The sequence below is a fragment of the Drosophila albomicans genome, chromosome 4 (genome assembly GCF_009650485.2).
Source record: "Drosophila albomicans strain 15112-1751.03 chromosome 4, ASM965048v2, whole genome shotgun sequence".
Classification (NCBI taxonomy): domain Eukaryota; kingdom Metazoa; phylum Arthropoda; class Insecta; order Diptera; family Drosophilidae; genus Drosophila; species Drosophila albomicans.
The window spans coordinates 1439478-1458715 of NC_047630.2; the positions used below are offsets into that span (position 1 = coordinate 1439478).

General features: G+C 33.8%; 1 protein-coding gene across 8 annotated transcripts in view; it reads right to left on the minus strand.

Moving 5' to 3' along the window:
• The window catches only part of LOC117573221 (paired box protein Pax-6), a 37868-nt gene continuing 18630 nt past the window's right edge, over window positions 1–19238 (minus strand). For 2 of the 8 annotated variants that reach the window (XM_052006236.1, XM_034256250.2), the window contains 9 exons: window positions 15128–15293; window positions 13623–13820; window positions 9937–10502; window positions 4287–4372; window positions 3957–4215; window positions 3320–3415; window positions 1890–2426; window positions 1313–1420; window positions 446–1240 (listed from right to left, as the gene is read on the minus strand). In XM_052006236.1, the coding sequence (XP_051862196.1) occupies window positions 1080–1240; window positions 1313–1420; window positions 1890–2426; window positions 3320–3415; window positions 3957–4215; window positions 4287–4372; window positions 9937–10502; window positions 13623–13820; window positions 15128–15293 (2177 nt within the window). In that variant the 3' untranslated portion in view covers window positions 446–1079. Of the gene's footprint in view, window positions 1241–1312; window positions 1421–1889; window positions 2427–3319; window positions 3416–3956; window positions 4216–4286; window positions 4373–9936; window positions 10503–12005; window positions 12306–13622; window positions 13821–15127; window positions 15294–19238 lie in introns of those variants that run through there. The other 6 variants (XM_052006238.1, XM_034256252.2, XM_052006237.1 and 3 more) reach the window with 6 other exon arrangements.

The window sequence follows — 19238 nt, forward strand, 5'->3', positions numbered from 1 at the left end:
GAGTTGTTTACATTTATTATATAATCGTTTACATGTGTGGGTTTTACGAATTATGAAATATGTAGTATTTATACAGATTTTGGTATATGCTTTCTTATTGATTATCGGCTGCATGATCGAGTATCGAGTATACGTTATTGGAATTCGAATTACATAAAATTCGATGTACAGGCGAAGTTTTATATTAAATTGTTACATCAGTAAATATAAATATATAAATAGTTTTCTAAGTTTATCCATATATAAATAATTCAATTAAGTAATAATAAAAATTCAGTATTTGAAATGTATTTGTTTTCTAAACAATTTCGTTGATATTTCTATTGCGTTCAATTTATTCATGAGTTTTTTTTTGTTTCTCCATGTAAATGAAATATTCAAGCAAATTTTCAGATGGATATCGCAAAATGTATAATTAAATAAATTTTATTTAAATTTTAGTTATAAATTACTTTTTTAATCTTAACAGAGAAATACAATTAGCATAAGTGTACTAATTTGCATACAGTATCACTATGTACAAATTTTTATTTTTATTAATTCCCCAATTACTTTTGTGATTAGGAAAACTTTCACTTTTGTTTTTGTGATTTTAGTTAAAAGTATCTTTAGTGGACTTTTTGGTATATTTGTTGTATTTCTATCTTTTCATACCCTTCTTAAAATATTTGTAATAATACATTATTCATTTTAATAATCATTATTAGTATGATAGAGTGTGTTTTTTGATGTTGAGTGTGCTATGTTTTTATATATGTATGTACATAAATAATCAATGATGAATCAATGTATTAAATGCAAAGTAACTAATTGTATGAGAATTTTTGTTATGAGTTCAGTTCGTAGAAAATCGTCGAGATTTCGTATTTGTGTGATATTGATTCATTGATGATGTATAACAATTAATAATGTATTTGATCAGATCGGAGGGTAGAAATTTTAAAATAAATACTATATTTAAAATTTCGGTTCAAAGATATCGAAAAAACACTCCGCGTGTAGGTGTCGTATAACTTTGTGAAACATCTGCTATCCCTGATGTAGATGTACTTGTAGAATTAGTTGCAGTTCTCCACGGCCTATACAAGAAATAAGTCTGATGTCTCCGACTTAGTGCATGCACTGCCAGTTGGCGATGCGGCTGAAGCTAGCGAGTTTGCTCTAGTTGCCGCAAGAGGCGAGCGTAAATCTTGATTGAGACCCGCTTGATTTTGTCCACATTCGTAATAATATGATGAATCTATATTATCAATAAAACAACAATAACGATATACAAATATATAAATTGTAAGTGCCTTTTAGAAATACTTACTGATTAATCCACTACTAGTGCCATAACTGTACGAACCATAAGCACCACCATATTGTGTATAGGCAGGATTATATGTGTAATCTGTACTTGGCACAACTGGGCCGCATGCTGCAAAGAAACACGTAGGATTTTCAAGTTCAGACAAACTATTTTGATAGGATTTTAAAGTTATCGACTGTTTATAATTTTATGCAACAGACTGCGTTCAATATGATGTGCAAAAAAAAAAGTTTCTTCTGTTATTATACCCGATACCCAAAGGATAAATGATGTTTAGAAAAGTATTTATTCAACCTAAAGCATCAATTTTTTTCTGTTAAAAGTAGTGTGTTCCAAACTCAATTAAAGTATTTTTAACTTCCCTGTGTTGGATAAAAGTACAAAACACAAAACTATATTGCCAAAAATAAATTGAATCTTAAAGGTTTGGAGTCTCATAATGTGTGTACATACATACTTATGTGAAATATTATATAATAAAGAAAGAGCCACCACCAAGTAAATGTATAGTGATACAGATTTCAACGTCGACTTCGAAGAACTTGTGAACTGAATTAGTTTTAGTAGTAGCACTTGCCTGCGGAGTAGGGACTAAAACTGGGAAGCAATGTGGGCGTCGTATAAATCGAGGCATTATTGCTGTTGCTTATTGAATTGGCCTCGACTTCGGCCTCGGATCGTATTTGGCCCGTCGAAGAACTGTTAGTGCTACACTGTGACTGTGACTGTAGGAGTATTAAAGAAGGTGGGACATTGATATTCGTGCCTTCTTGTTGATGTTGATGTAGTTGTTGATTCTCGATATTCATCAGAGGAGCTATTGGTATATCATGATGTTCGGAATGGCCTATTCCACTGGCCACTGGATGCTTTCCAAGGTCATTGCGATGTTGGCTCTTATTATTGCACTTTTCCTCTCCCGTCAAATCTACGCTGCCGGACTCCTTTGTTGTTTGATGATCGTTTCGTGGCTCAACTTCAACTCCAACTCCAACTCCAATTGTCGAATTATTGCAACTTGCAGCACTTGACTCAATAATTTCCATATTCGTTGAGTTTCTGTCGTTGTCCAAGTTTGTTATTGTTGCATAACTACCATTTTCGATGGCTATTGCTAATTGTTAAAACCATTGTATAAATTATTGTACTGACATTTTAAATGTGTCGAATTTTTTTGACGTTTACTGACATGTGATTTAATATACAAACAACCAACAAGCCATAAAACATGTAATTGGCATTTGCTCTGTGTTTCAAAACCAATCCAAATTTATAGCTATAAAATCGGTAGTTAAATAAGCACTAAATGCCACTCAACCTAATAAGTAAAATACCACTGGCGATGTTGTTTTCTTTTAACATTTTTGGGAAACTATAGTTTATAGGCTTCCATAGAGTCGAAATTAACAAGTCTATATCAAGAATATGTATATTTTAAAGGTTTTCAGATGCCTTTTTCTATCTTATGGAGTGGGTTTTCTGGTATTTTATATAATACACAATATTATTTTATTTCATTGATAAGGTTTATGCTTATGTAATTACTTTTTACTCGGAATTTACGAAACATAATGCCAAAATCGTATTGCCAAACGCAAAGAAAAAAACAAAATTATGACGAAAGTGACGACGATCCTATGAATTATATGTAAAAATATTTTAATTCAACAAGTGTAGCTAAATGCGATTTAATTAGACAATCTCAAAAGTCTTGACTTTTTTGTTACGTAACACCATCGGGTTTATTAATTTTGACCAAATTAATTTTTTTTTTTTAAGTGGCTACTGAATCCCATCATTTTTTTTTCAATTGATGTTCTCATTTTTATTTTTCAATATTTTGTTGTAAATGTCCATATTTAAATTTCAAAAATTAAAAATTAATTTGCAGTTTGCAAATAAGGAGAAGTAAGTAATTTTTGTTTTCGGATATCGTTGTGCATTTTTTATGCAAAAAACATATTGTTCAGCCGTTTTGTGACGTTTTACGTTTTACGTTTTTCTTACCTGTATAGAAGGGAGGAATGGTCTGTTCCTGTACATTTGTGCTAAATTTCATATCTTGCAAACTTATAGGCACTAGGGGCGTCAACGAATTGTTTCCTACAGTTACAGTTCATAGATTTAATGAACCAGCATGGCACATACAATCAAAATAAGAGTAGACCAAAAAAATAATAAACAGTACAAAATTAATAAATAAATAAAACAATACAATTTTACAAAATACATGTAGGTATATAATCTGCAGTCCTTTGCAGAGTGGTAATGAAATTAAACTCAGAGTACAAGTTCAATCTAAACTGAAAGCTGTTAAAGTACTTAAAACTATCTTTGATAACCAAATTTCTCAAATTAACTATTTGTCGAAATTAAAATTAAAAAAATTAAAATTGGAACACGTGTGTCAATAAATATTTATAGTACCATAGACTCTGAGGATCTAGGTTTTCCTTAAGACATAAGCCTATAGCTATATCGACAAGTATACACATATTTTATGGAATGGATTGACGCTAGTTCGCCCTCGAAGGTAAATAACTGTGTTATCATACCTTACAAATTAGTGTGTATAATTTAACCTATATCCTAAACGATTATAAACGATTCCGATGACACTCAAAACACTCGCTTTAAGACTCACCAATTGAGGATCCGATGGGTGGCGTATATAGAGTACTCTGGCTTTGTGATATTGTTGCAATACTATCATATAACATTGTAGAATCATTCCCAATAGTACTCCCGACGCTTGCACTAGCACATGAGATTGAGTTGGAGGAAAACGCATTAGGTGGCGCCTCATAATAAGTAGGCACGCCGTTGCTGCTGTTAGTTGTTAAATTGCCCAGTTCGGAGAGCAATTTGTGCTCATCTTTGATGCACCATTTGCCAGACCATATCTAAATGGAAGTAGAAGTAGATAAGATGCATTGAAATTGGTGGCAAAATCGGACTGATCGGCAAAATTTACGTTTTGATATATATGGTCTCCACCGTAAGCGAACCTCTGCCGCTTCACATCCTCCTCAACATGCATATTTACATCCCGATTTTCATCTAAAAGATAGCATATAAGTGTAAATATGTCGAATTATTGTTAATTTTGGTATAATAAATATTGTCAACAATATACAATCATGTCATCTCTATAAAATAAATGTGTATAGCGGTTTTAATAAACTCTTTTTTTCTTTCTCTATTTCTGTTACTATTAAAGCGAGTCCAGCAGAGCTCTCGGTTTGCGTAACCTTGGTGTGTATCGATTGCAGATGATAACCAAATTAAATCGTATGTCCTGGCTACTCTCCGCTAAAAACAAGCTTTCACTGGACAACAAAGTTCGAATTTTCAAGTGCATTTTAGCTCCGAGCCTGTTCTATGCAATACAGGTGTATGGAAATGTATGGTGCTAAAATGCACCTCAACAAAATACGAGTACTTCAAGCCAAGACGCTGAGGCGGATCTCAGGAGCTCCATGGTACATGAGAACGGCGGACATCGAGCGCGACCTCAAAGTACCAAAAATTGGCGATAGATACAGATACAGACAATTGCCCAAAAATATACAGAGAGGCTTGGAGGTCACCCTAACAGCCTGGCTAAGCGCCTAACGCCAGCTCATCGCACTACAGTCAGGAGAAGACTTAAACGATGTCATCCTCAAGACCTGCTGGCTCGGGTCTTGACCTAATAATTAACAGCGATTTCCTTATATCCTTAGGTTCAATTTACACAATCTTTATTTACTTTATATTTATTATGTGCTGCTGACATAATTAATTTTCTGTTTATTATTTCTGATTTGTTTAAGTTGCACCTTTCTTTGTTATCATTTCGTTATTATTTTAATAAAAAAAAAAAAAAAAAAAGTCTTAAAATGATCGAATTGGGGTCGCACATCAGAAGTGGGATCGACTTATCCCCTAGTTAACTCTGACTACCGTTTGTGCGCTTTACTGGAAATGCAGCATCGCAGTTTAATAAAAGTAGTAAGTGCCGTGAAAAATGCGAAAACGGCATTTGCCGAGGTTGCGTTGCCGAGGTTCAATCCTGATTCCAGTGTAGCTCTCTGGTCATAGCACTGAGCAAATCATTGATATAGGACCAATTTAAAAACATATTTCTGCAACAGTGTGAAAGCGATGAGACGCCAGCAGCAATGGTATTCAGTGCCTTCAACATCCATCCGAATATCGGGGAATGCCTTGCTCTGTAAGCTCTGTAAGCCCTCTTGAAGCCGATTGGTGATAACGCATGCTCGACTATGTATTCTCGATGAGCATCATCAGGTGAGACGATATATATTTATATATCCACAAACGGATATTATGTGCCTGCAGAAAATGTTTGTAAATGTCAGAAGGAGTTATCTTCGACCCTTTAAAGTATATATATTCTTAATATATATATATATATATATATATATGACGATATAGCCATGTTCGTCTGTCCGTCTGCTAGTATGGACAGCACTTGTTATAATGACTACAGGAAATTTGTAAGATAAAAAAAATATAAAATTTGGATAAAAATTGTAAGTTTTAAATGCAATCAGGTCTTAGTTGCTTTGGCTAACAATCTGATATTTTTTGTACCAGATTGAATTATATTATATGGCCGGTATCTCATAGACGAGCACACTCGACAGTAGCTTTCTTACTTGCTTTCTATCTTCCTGAAAGAAAAAGATCTTAGACAAAAACCAATGCTCAAAAATTGTTGCCGTGATATTTGTAATTTTTTTGGAACATTCGAAAGACAAAACTAGTTTAAATTGAATTAATGAAAGAATTAAAATTAACATTAGAATAACCATAAAAATATTTTACAAATCAAAAATGTAAATAAATATACACTGTTGTTTGTTAAATGATTATTAATAGATTTATTTAATATAAGTACGCGGGTGGGAGTTTTGTAATATAAAATACTCGTTTCAGATTAAATGTTTCGAATTGTATCAACTTAAATATCAGACGACCGTTCTGCTTGCGACTTTCTTCTTTCGCGTTCTTCTTCAACTGTGTTCTCCTCTTCGTCCTGTGTGACCGTCTTTTGCGTAGCCTTTAATACCACACCTTGCTGCTGCGGTCTGGCAACGCGTCTACATACTACTTTACATACATATATGTATTATATATAAATACCAAGTAAGAAAGCTACTGTGCGACTGTGGGTAGATACCTGCTACCCATTTTGAATAAAAGCAAAATGTTACAGTATTATTCTGAAAATATACAAAAATAGTCTACAAAAATACTAAAAGTATACTAAATGATATATTTGGTATATCGATATAGTACGACATTCAAAATATACCATAGACGGCACAATATACAAGATTGTCAGCCAAAGCAACTAAGACCCCTAGTAAGTAGGCGTTTTTGCCCATACAAAAGTATTTCTTTAATAACTTCGACATTTTTTATCTGATCGCAACAAAATTTTCAGGAATCACAAATACTATCGTTATTATTGTATATAGTATACCATGCGCGACTCTAGCTATAAAATTACGCTTGTTATTCGATTTTTGTTGATTTGCGACGTCTGAAGTGGGCGTGGCAAAAATTTGAAACAAACTTGATCTGCGTGCAAGCATAAATGCTGTCGCAAAAAAATTATAGATCAGACGGACATGGCTTCCTTCTACCTTTTACATACATTTCTTGCCGGTACAAAGTTATAATACCCTTCTACCCTATGGGTAGCGGGTATAAAAGTATACAACAAATATATGTAGTATATAAATAAAAATATAAAAGTAAGCTTACGGGCGACTTATGTTGGAAAATATAGAAAATATATAGTTGGCTCTCAACGTTGATTAAGGGGTTAGATACTTCAATCTCTTATATATATTTTCTGTTTGCAAGAAGTTAGAATTTACATCTGCAAAAAGTTACCGAGAATATCAAAATCCTATGTGGTCGAGGATAAAATTGATAGCACTTGGCAAGTTGCACGGGAAAGGTTAATATTTATTGGCGATTAATAGTGTGCGACAGCGGCGAAAATCCTTTTGCGGCCTTAATTAGGGTCAATGTTCATCAACAACCATGTTTCTACACATGTATCTATGAATATAATTCGCAACATGTGTTGCTAAATTCAAACCCCCTAGTCAATTAAAAATCACATAATTATAAATTTTTAAGTGGCTATAAAGGTTGTGGTGATGGTGACTGTGATGGTGGCAAACAAAGTTGTGATTATAAGGATGGCACTGACAAAACTACCCGAGCGTCAATGGGGATATCAAATTGAGCAATAAGAAAGACGCAAAAATTTAGTAAAAACATAACGAACGCTGTGCACTTGTCATTTTCAATAATCGCCCACTAATGGCCATTTTCTTCGGAAAACTCATCCCTTCGAACTTCGAAGTGCTTGTCCAGATTGCCCGTGTTGTCCCAGCCAGACGAGTTCCCAAACCGAAGACACAAACCAACTAGCGAACTAGCCCACTTGCTGCTTTACACAGCGATGATTTTTCGTTAACAATACCCTCACCCCCACACTCGTCACAGCCTCTTCATGCTCTTAGGCCAGCCACCAGTGCAGCAATAAAAAGAGCAATAAACCCCGCATCTGAAATGAATATCTCATCAGAAGACCCTCGCCATCATCCATCCTTTACTAATGCGCATGTCCCGCTTCATTTTGTTTCGTATTCGGAGAGATTGTTTATCGATTCCCTTAGGATACGAGTATCTGCTGCCTTAGAGTGTTTTGAGCTTGAATTTGTGGCAAATTTGTTAAAATGACTTCGATTTACGGCGACTGAAAGCACTGCCAAATCTCATCGCGCCTCCCTTCTCAAATATGTCAAAAGTGGAATGTGGGCGTGGGCCATGAGCTTCACCCTTCTGCTACTGCGTCAATGCAGGGTTTGTGTACATCTGTCTATGTCTGTGTAGCATCATACTCGTATGTAACAAAAAAAAATTAAGGTTGTGTGATAATATAGTACCATACGGTTGCAAATTCGTTTTAGAGATTTATTTGTGACCCAATTTAGCAAGAACAACATAATTGTCACAACGGAGTTGTCTGTCACACTACCAATAATGTTCATTTTGAGAAATGTAGTAATATGTCCACAAATCGTAAAATACTGTGATGATTGATTCGTAAAATGAACAATGATACTCGTATACTAATATAACAAGTGTTCTTTTAATACACGAAAAAATCTCGATTAAAGAGAAAGAAATAGAAAAAGTAATATCAATAAGATGATAAACATACTTTTCAGAAAAATAATTATTTATTATTATATTATATTTTCTTTTGTGGATCTTTAGCTTTTGTAGCTTTTGCCTGCAGAAAGTAATCATATAACATGCCAAGTAAATTTTTTTAACAAATCGACTTTGGAATACATGTTCACTTATTTCTTGGAACATCCATTGATTATGTGGATTTTATTAATATTCACTGTATATCCGAATTTAAAAAGCTGATGATTTTGAAATGGATACTGCCACTACTGCCTACTACAAATCGATTTCGAAATAAAATGGAAGCAAACAACCAACATTCTAATGTAAGACACTTACATAATTTCTTTATTAAACATACTCGTAAATATAAATTGTGGCATCTCAATTCAATTCATAAATGCACTTAACCGACACGTGTCCTATGACATCGCAGTCAACAAAACCCCTTCAAGAGTGAACAGCAGTAATTTAATTTACTTGAATACTACTACGAGAATAAAATGGGTTGTTGTTATTCCAAAGGAGGGAGGCAAGAATAAATATTTTTTATAATTTATTTCTATAGTTTTATATTTCGACGTTTTTTCGCGGATTCTTAAAGATTGGAATTAGGCAATTTTAAGTCAAATCGCAGTAGCAAATATTTGACATGAACTTCAAATGTTTTCGAATCTATAATAATAAAATTAACATTTTTAGGTATTGTTATTTCTGTACGTTGAGCGAAAACTTTTAATTGCAGGAGACAGTCTCGTGAATGAGATTCAGACTGGATTTGACATTTTGACCCCTTTTCTGCAACTAAGTAACACTCACGTATGAATGGGCATTTCCAGAAAAAGTTCCACAAAGCCAACAAAATATAAATTTAGTAAAAAAATAAAAAATCATGAAAATATTATATTATGTTTAAATTTAAAGTTCAAAACAAGTAAGATGGGTAAGGTACCCGTTTTGAATAATAGCAAAATATTGTGGTATATTTTTCTTCAAAATATACTAAACATACAACAATCATATAAAAATATACTAAATTGTATATTTGGTATATTGATATGGTACTATATATACTCAGTATATACTATAGAGTGCAAAACATACCAGATTGTCAGCCAAAGCAATTCGACGTTTTTATCTGATCGCAACCAAATTTTCAGAAAACGAAGACTATAGTCATAATAAAAATAATAAATTTTGGACCTCACAAACTCAATATAATCTATTTCTCTATTCGGAAAAACTTGTGTAGTTATTTATGATATATTTCACGACATTTGTATAAAAAACGTATAATAAGTTATCTTTAATTTAAAATCTAAATTGATGCGATTTGATGGTTTAAGAAAGTTCCTGTGAAAATTGCAAAATCAAAACAAAAATTATAAATTTCTTACCATGTCCTTCGATTCTTTTTCGTTTGCCGTTTGGATCCGATACGTTGTTGTTAACGGTATTGTTGTTATTGGCGCTTTGCAGAGGGTGTGCATGCTGCAGACCTAGTATGCCATTTATGCTATATACAGACCCAGAACCGGAACCGGAACCAGATGAGCGCTGTTCGGCTACTTGTTCGCTCGTGGAATTGGAGGTATTTACATTGGAATTCCGACTGCTGTTGTTAACTATTTCTTGGTTAGAGACAGGGCCCGGTATTGATATCGTACTGGAACCTGTGGCAGATGTCGTTTGAGCGATAACTGATGCTGCAATGTTGTTGTTGTTGTTATTACTATTGTTGTTATTGTTGTTGTTGTTGTTGTTGTTGTTAATGATGATACTGGAATTGCTGCGGGCAGTTGTGACGCCAGTTGTCAGCGACGCCTGCTGCTCACTTGCCGCTTCTGTGCTGCTGTCGAGGCTTTCACTCGCGTTGTGGTTACTGCCAAGACTTTGTGGCATTTGTTGTTGTTGGTGGTGATGGACATGCTTTGCTTTTTCTGCAGCTTTGTTTCGAACGATCCTGTAGATTATATTATAACATATATTCTCAAAGTCAACGAATTAAGTTAATGAAACCGATTATTAGTATATACTATATATGAAAGGTAACTGATAGACTTAGCGTTGAACTTGTAAGTGTTATTATTTGTCTTCGTCTTAGCGTTAACAAACTCTAAATTATAGGGCTGCAAGTGCAAATAACATACATAGTGTGTACATACTTAGTTCACAAGAGAAGAGGTTATTCTCGGTGAACTGAAGACAACAGTGGGAAATTTTCGATAATCAGAATCGTTAAATTTTGATAGCGACGGTATCACAAACAAAACAAGTAAAAAAGCTACAGTTAAATGTGTTCGACTGTGAGATACTCGCTACCCATTTTCAATAAAACCATATTCAAAAATATACTGAATTAATCTACTCAAAAATACCAAATGTTACCGAAGGAGGTATTATGTACATCGATAATAATATATAAGTATTTTTTAAATGACTTCTAGAAATTTGATACATATACGGACAGACATATGTACATCGTCTTGGCAATAGCCAAGAAATATTGAAATAGCTTTCAATATTTATATAACCATGAATAGCGGTATTTTCTTTTCTCCTCTTTCTATCAAAGAATGATCTTTCCAATGAGGTATCGTTCTAATTTGTCTTTCGTAGGTTATTTGCAATTAGGGAAATCTTACACCCAATTTATATGTACTTACATATATACATACATACGTATGTAAGAGTGTGTGAATGTTTAGTAACTCAGTTAAGCTAAGTTATGCGCAACTACTTTTACGGGATTTATTTTATATTGTATAACTAAGTGTATGAGAATTCGCTCAATTGTCAATAAGCTAAATCACAAGTTCTAAGGTTGTAGGACTATAATTTTACGACATTAATTTTTACTGTTGTAAATTTAAATCAGAGATAGAAATGAATTTTAAATTTGATTAAAGGAATTGATTGACGATGTCCTAGATTGGAACTTAATTTGTTTGTGTTCTTGTCTCAAATTACATTTTCGACGGCAGTCGGTCGAGCGATGTCCTATCAAATGAAAAAGGTGTACATAATAATATTGTAGTAGCTAATATTGATGTCGACATCAAACTCTATTCAAATTGATAAAAATGCTATGACTCCGTTATCGGGCTAACATACGAGTAGCATATTTGAATTGTCCCAGGATTTGGTGGCGGGTCAATTCAAGTGGAATTAAATCAAATTATGCTGTACACACAAAAAAAAAAACAAAAAAAATAGAAATAGAAAGAACAATCGCATCGGGTTAAAAGTGGGTACTTTTGGTATTTCGGGCAGTGAACACAATTGAGACATATGTTTAGGATGATGCTTCATACAGATACTTTTGGTGGTGTTTCGATTTGTTGGTTTAGCTTGCTTGTTTTGCAACTAACAACAGAAGGGACGAATGGCTTACGAGTGTATTGAGTGCTAGGTAGCATAAAGTCAGAATGTAAGTGCCACTCACTCTTGGGATTTGCACGTTTTTATACGAGACTGCGGACTAGGTGTCTACCCACGGCTGGTATGTCACATTCACTTGTAATTGTGCGAGAGTGATTCATCATTGCACTGTAACTGAACTGAATCGAACACACATTCTTGAATTAAGGCATGCTTATGCTCATTATTGCCTGAAATTACTCATCACATCATATTACGCATCTCCCTTCTTTGGCTTTGCATACATACATGTACTATGTATGTATGTAGTTCATTGTCGTCATCGCCTTCGTCACCGTAATTCGCAGCGAATTGATTTTGAATGGCTGCACGTGTAGATTGCGTGCTTATGTGTGCGTGGGAGAGTAGTGGTCATATTTAAATCCCCAGATAAAGTGATGTGTTCCGTTGCGGCGAATTGTTATTGGTATGTGAGGGAGGCGAGAGAATGAGAATGGGAGTGGAATGTACGAACACGAACAAGTGCGGCATACTTTCAGGCGTGCATTTTAATCACCCACCAACACACAGCATTCGCGTCGTTGAAATTGTGTGGAGCTAATTTATGGTATTCAAAGAGCAGCTGCCGCCTGCTGGCTGCTGGCAGCATCAAATGCCAAAATAAAATGAATTATGGTCAACAAGGAAGTAGGTACATTATAAACTTGTGTCGTAAGCACGATGAGAGAACGATGGAGATGATGATGGCAATGCCACCGGAACACGAAAAGGAAACGAACTTTTGTGGTGGTCGTGTGTCAAGCATTGCGCCGCAATTATGAACGCCAAAAACTACTTAGATATTTTTATTAGCTTTTTCGCTTGCTACTTTTGGTAACAGACACCACACCGCACCCATCAACCGGATGCGGAAGCGACTATCATGACAACAAGCAAACATCGCCATCAGTATGGCGATTCACCCTTTTAATAAGTATTGATTTAGATTTAAGAAGATTGTTTATACGAGCACCTCAGAAATCATTAGTATTTTATATATGTAGGTACAAAAAATGATCACGTATCACTTTGAGATACTCCTGGTAGTAAGTAGTAAAAATAGAGAAAACTTTTACGACCAAGATTGGCAATGCTGATCCTGATGACCGTAAACGCAGCAAACAATAATTATATCCACATGCTGTTTATAATTTTTGGGATCTTGAAAAATTAATTACTTATACGATTTTTAATGTTAAATGTAAAGTTATAAATTGTAAATAATCTTGACCAAAATTTTACGACTATATTATAATATAATATATAACATTCAAAATTGAATGCAAATTAATAGAAGAAACTTAAAAAAAAACGGATTGACAGAGAGACACAGCTAACTTAAATTTTATAGTTACGCTGATCGAAAGTAGATTTATAAAAGAATAGAATATATAATATAATTATAGTGTCGACGGTAGCTCCGTTAAAAAGTCAATACAAAATCTTTCATATCAAAAACCTGTAATCTATTATTCAATTAAACAAATTTAGATATTTATCATTTAGGTTTGTCTATTTTTATATGTAAATTATTTTGATGTTATAAGTTATCTCTGTAAAGAAATTATATTTTATGTGATACAAGAGATTTGATACTCTTAACATTATAAAAAATATATGGTATTTTGTTAAGATTTAACATTTATATATATATAACACTTACCTGTTAATAGAAGAAACACTTGGAACGTTGTCCTGCGAACATATTCCTTCAGCGAGCAATCGATCACGAATCTCCCAAGCGAACATTGTTGGATTTTCTCGCTTATAGTTGGCTATCGCATCGACTACTGGAGGGGTGGCTACTTTTGGCTTGGAACCCCCAATGACTCCGGCTTTAAAGCTTCCAGTTTCATAATATCTGTAAATTAGGTGATTTTCAATACAACCGGTTACATAATATGTAGAAATATAATAATAATAAAAAATGAAACAACGGTCATTACTTTTGGCCGCAAAAGGTGGAATGTAATTAAATTTATTCGTATGCGAAGAGATTTTTCTTTATTATTGAATAACTTGATTTTTTGTAGGACAGATCAAAACTACTCTATTCGATTTGCGAAATAGTGGAAACGATAATTGTACTACTGATTTTTTTTACAATCGCTCACTGATTTATAATTTAGTGATAAAAGTTTGGTTGCATTCTGGGCATTCTGTTTTGCGTTCGAGCGGCCACACTCAAAATTTATCGGTGCCCAATTTGTATACCCGCAGGAAATTTATGTAACAGGTAGAAGGAGGCAGTTCTGACCCTATGAAGTATATACTATATATTCTTGATCAATCTAGCCATGTCCGTCTGTCTTCGTATGAAACACTGGATCTCAGAAACTATAAGACAGCATTTGTTATGTTTGCACGCAGTTGAAGTTTGTTTGAAATTTTTGCCACGCCCACTTTCGCCCCGCTAATCGACAAAAATCAAATAACAAGTGTGATTTTAGGGGTAGAGCCTCGAATTTTGGTATATAGCTATATATGGTTGCTATCAAATTAAAATGATCGAAGTTATTGAAGAAATACTTTTATATGGGGAAATACGGCTACGTACTAGGGGTCTTAGTTGCTTTGGCTGACAATCTGGTATATTGTGGCGTCTATGGTATATTTTGAATGTGATATACAAAATATACCATTTGGATTTTTAGTATTTTTGGTATATTTTGAGAATAATACAGCAATATTTTACCTTTATTCAAAATGGATAGCGGGTATCTCACAGTCGAGTACACTCGACTGTAGCTTTCTTACTTGTTGCTTACTTGCTGTGAAAGAGGGGACTCGATCAAATGAGAAAACACTGAGTGGCTGTGGAAACAGCGCATGAGCTTGGAAAAAATAATTGTAAAGTCAAATTTGATCAACAAATAAGGCATCTAACTAAGCATCAGCGCGGTAATATTCCTAAATTAGACCACATTAATATAATTTACGATTTGCGGACAATCTAAAATAAACTAACTCTTATAGAGTGCTCTATCTGGACAGATTGGTCATTACTAAATCGTCTCGGACGCTGTTGAAGAGTATATATGTATATATTCTTTAGGGGTCGGTTCCTTCTGCTTGTTACATACATTTGCTGGAGGTAAAAAGTTCTAATAGAATAATGATGTAGAAGACTACATCATGTATCAGTGTATCAGTACATAACATGCTTACCTTGATAAAATTTTAGATACGCATCCATGGCTTACTCTCAACTGGCGAGATATGTCACAGGGTCGCACTCCGTTGTGGGCCAGTTCTACAATTCTTTGGCGAACAACATCGGGTAAAGGTCGACCATTAACAAAAACACCTCCCAGCTGATTAACTCCACCGTGACCTATAGATAAAATAAGAATTTGATGTAATTATTAATTTTAATTTAAACAAATATTAAAAAAAAAACATTATTTTAAGAACTAGAGTCTTATGTTATAATTATCTTAACTAATTCCTAATTAATTTTAGCGTAGCAGCGTATTATAGTACAGTGTATCCAATCTACCTTTAAAAAGAGAGTGAGAGATCGAGAGATTCACAGATACTGTATATATCTGCTGTGGCCGCGAAATATAATATATCTCTGAACAGCAGGAAGCAGATCATTTGAAGTCTTATTTCTGGAATTTGGGAAAAATTCGATAGGACGAAACGGTATGTAGTTCACATTTAAAATTAATAATAAAACTCATAGGTGCCGAGGAATCAAGAATTTTGCTAAATTTTGTAAATTAATTGAGATATTTTATAGTTTATAAACATTAAAACTGTCAAATTTATGTTCGCATCTGCATATTTTGATATTTACTATCCCCGTTTATTTTTTTCTATGCCAGCATTTTCTTGTCCGAACACGAAGACCATCGGTCGGATCCGTGCGTAATAAGCATTTGCTTGGTATATATGTACATATGTACATACATATATCATAGTACATATGTTCGTCAATGACCAAAAATAAACATGAAGCGTATATTGTGGAGAACATTTGTATCAGTATGTTTTATTTAATATTATAGCTCAAGTAAAAAGGCTACCATCGATTGATAGAGTAGACTAAATTAATACACTGCAAAAATACTAAAATATGCATGGGTATATACATGGTATATCGTTGAACTATACAAACAGTATAAAATTATTTATAAAATAACTTCAACTTCTTTTTATCTCATCGTTTAATCAAGTGCAACTGTAGTTATGATTGTATGTAGTAAAACACTTTAGTTATAAAATTAGGCTTGCCAATTGATTTTTTATACTTGCTACCTATGGGTAGCAAGAAGGTAGAAGGTGCTTGACTGTGAGATACCCGTTATCCATTGTTAATGAATGCAAGACAGCACATCATTATTCTTAAAATATACCAAAATACTATACCACAAAAATACTAAAAATATGTTGGTGTAATGATAGGAGTCGTGGCAAAAATTTTAAACAAACTTGATCTGCGTGCGAACATAACAGTGCTATCGAAAAAAATTATCTCTATCTCTTATAGTCTCCGATATCTAGGTGCGTATATCGTCTCGGCTGTGGACGCTGATCACGAATATATATACTTATAGGTTCGTAGATACCTCGAACTGCTTGTTACATACATTTCTTGCCGATATAAAGTTATAATACCCTTCTACCCTATGGGTAGCGGGTATACAAATTAGATCCATCCATCATATTTAGTAGAAACAACTTTTTTAGTAGGAGAACGTGTTAGAGGAGAACATAAGCATATATACACGTACATATGTATGACTATAGTTCACTTTACTCTCGAATATTAATTATTGCACTGCAAACGTGGCACAAAGAAGAATCAAACGATACCGACGATCAATAATTGTTGAATATTCCGAATAAACGAACAGTTTTAATCTAGGAATCTAACTGCAGCGTTGACAACGAACTACACTAATATTCACTATATGTGTTTAGCACATTGCTATTAAATTTGCTGCATCCGTAATACACATTTTGCGTTCTTATATATTTTTGACAGTTTCATTTTTATACCCGCCACCCATAGGATAGAAAGGTATTATGACTTTGTGCCGGCAGGAAATGTATGTAACAGGTAGAAGAAGGCGTCTCCGACCCTATGAAGTATACATATTCTTGATCAACATCAACAGCCGAAACGATCTAGATATGTCCGTCTGTCTGTTTGTCTGTGTGTGTCTGTCCGTCTGTAATAATTTTCTTCGACAGCATTTGTTATGTTTGCACGCAGATCAAGTTTGTTTCGAATAACAAGCGTAAAGCTTGAGCTGCGAATTTTGGTGCATACGATAATAACTATAGTATTTACGATTACTGAAAATTTGGCTGCGATTAGATAAAAATTGTGGGAGTTATTTAAGAAATACTTTTGTTTGGGAAAAAACGACTACTTTGGCCGACAATCTGGTATATTGTGCCGTCTATGGTATATTTTGAATCTGGCACTGTATCTAACAAATTTTGGTATATTTTTAGCATTGTTGTAGTATTTTCGGTATATTTTGAAATAATACCGGAATATTTTGCTATTATTCAAAATGGGTAGCGGGTATCTCACAGTCGAGCACACTCGTAGCTTTTTTACTTGTTTATTCTTGTTCATGTTCATTCGTGTCAACGCGAACCAATTTTTCCAATTTCTCCAAGCGCTATCTAACATTTCGCAATTGAGAATTATATTACTAACACTTAAAAATTATTTCATAATTATTTAATTATAACATAACTGTAACATTTCTTCGTCTTGATATTTACTATCCCCATTTTTTTCCATGCCTAAATTTTTTGTCCGAACGCGAATAACGTCGAACATCGGTCGGTTCCGTGCGCAATAAGCAACACATATGCTTGGTGTCGCTGCCACCACTTGAATGTATGTACATGTACATATGTACATATGTTCATCAACGACCAAATATAAACTCGAAGTTAATATTGTGGAGAACATTTTCTATCGCTCAAAACCTTGAGCGTAGATAAGTAAATCCTTCTTGACGCGATAGTTTTTAAAGTTCCTCTATTTGTATATTTATTATTGATCAGTGAGACCATATAGGCATGTCCATGTTCATACGCACAGAACACCTAGATCTCAGCGTCTATAAAATATAGAAATACAATTTTTTGACAAGCCTTGTCACCCTTGTTGCACTCAAATCAAGTTTGTTTACGATTTTTGCAACGGGAAAAACTTCTTAGTTTAAAAAAAAAAAAAAAATCATCAAGATGAAAATAATAGTTTTCTACCCAGGGTATAAATATTAACGTAAAAATGCCAAGATGCCAAGATGATTTAAATTATTTTCTCAGTACAACGGATGCCATGCAAATTAAAATCAAAAATGAAAAAAACAAAAAAGAATAAAGAAACAGAGCCGCATTTAATTGATGGCAAGAATGCAGTCCTAATGACAACCATATTATTCTACTTGTATACTGACTGACAAGCTGTCAGCTTACACACCTCATTTACTTTTTTGCACTTGTGAAGACAGAAAGTCTTCAATATTAAATCTCTAATTAAGAAAATCTATATATATATACATATGTATATATTCTTAACTCATCTGTGACATTACTATTAACTAAAATCTCAAATACATATGTATATGTGAGAAGCTGTACAAGCTATTCTGTCCGAATAGCTCCAATCCAATTATTATTTTAGTATTAGCTTTATATGTAAGTAGGAATTGGTTTCAGTAGATTGATATTAAATATATTTTTCTCGCTAGTCGCTCCCATTAATATTTTACACAAACAACTTTAATTTTAACAAAATGATCGTAATCAAATTATTGTGTAAGAATACTGTAAGCAACTCGCGATCCCTTCCATGAACATAGAAGACAATTGTTTTAAATCAGTCGCCCTTACTCACAAGCGAACAAAATTCAATTGCGACATTGATACAACGATCAGATCAACAAAAACGTCAAAAGTATGCAAACAATGGCAATTGCTGGAAATGTGCCAAATACGAAAATGATAATGGACTCATGAGACATAAAGAGGGTTTAGGATTAGTTTTTGCCTAAGAAACAAATGATATCTGCCCAACCATTGTGTTTGTGTACTCAAAAATACAATATCTATTGACATTCAATAGATACTACATTAAATGACGCTCGCTTGTTGCTAAAATCGGACAATAGAGCCTTTATTGTCCAGTACATCAATATATGTATCCCACTGTGCACACATAAATCTGTCCGAAATACTCTTCTAACGACATGGAATGCTATTACTATTTGATGAATCATTTGATATTATAGTTCAAGTAAGA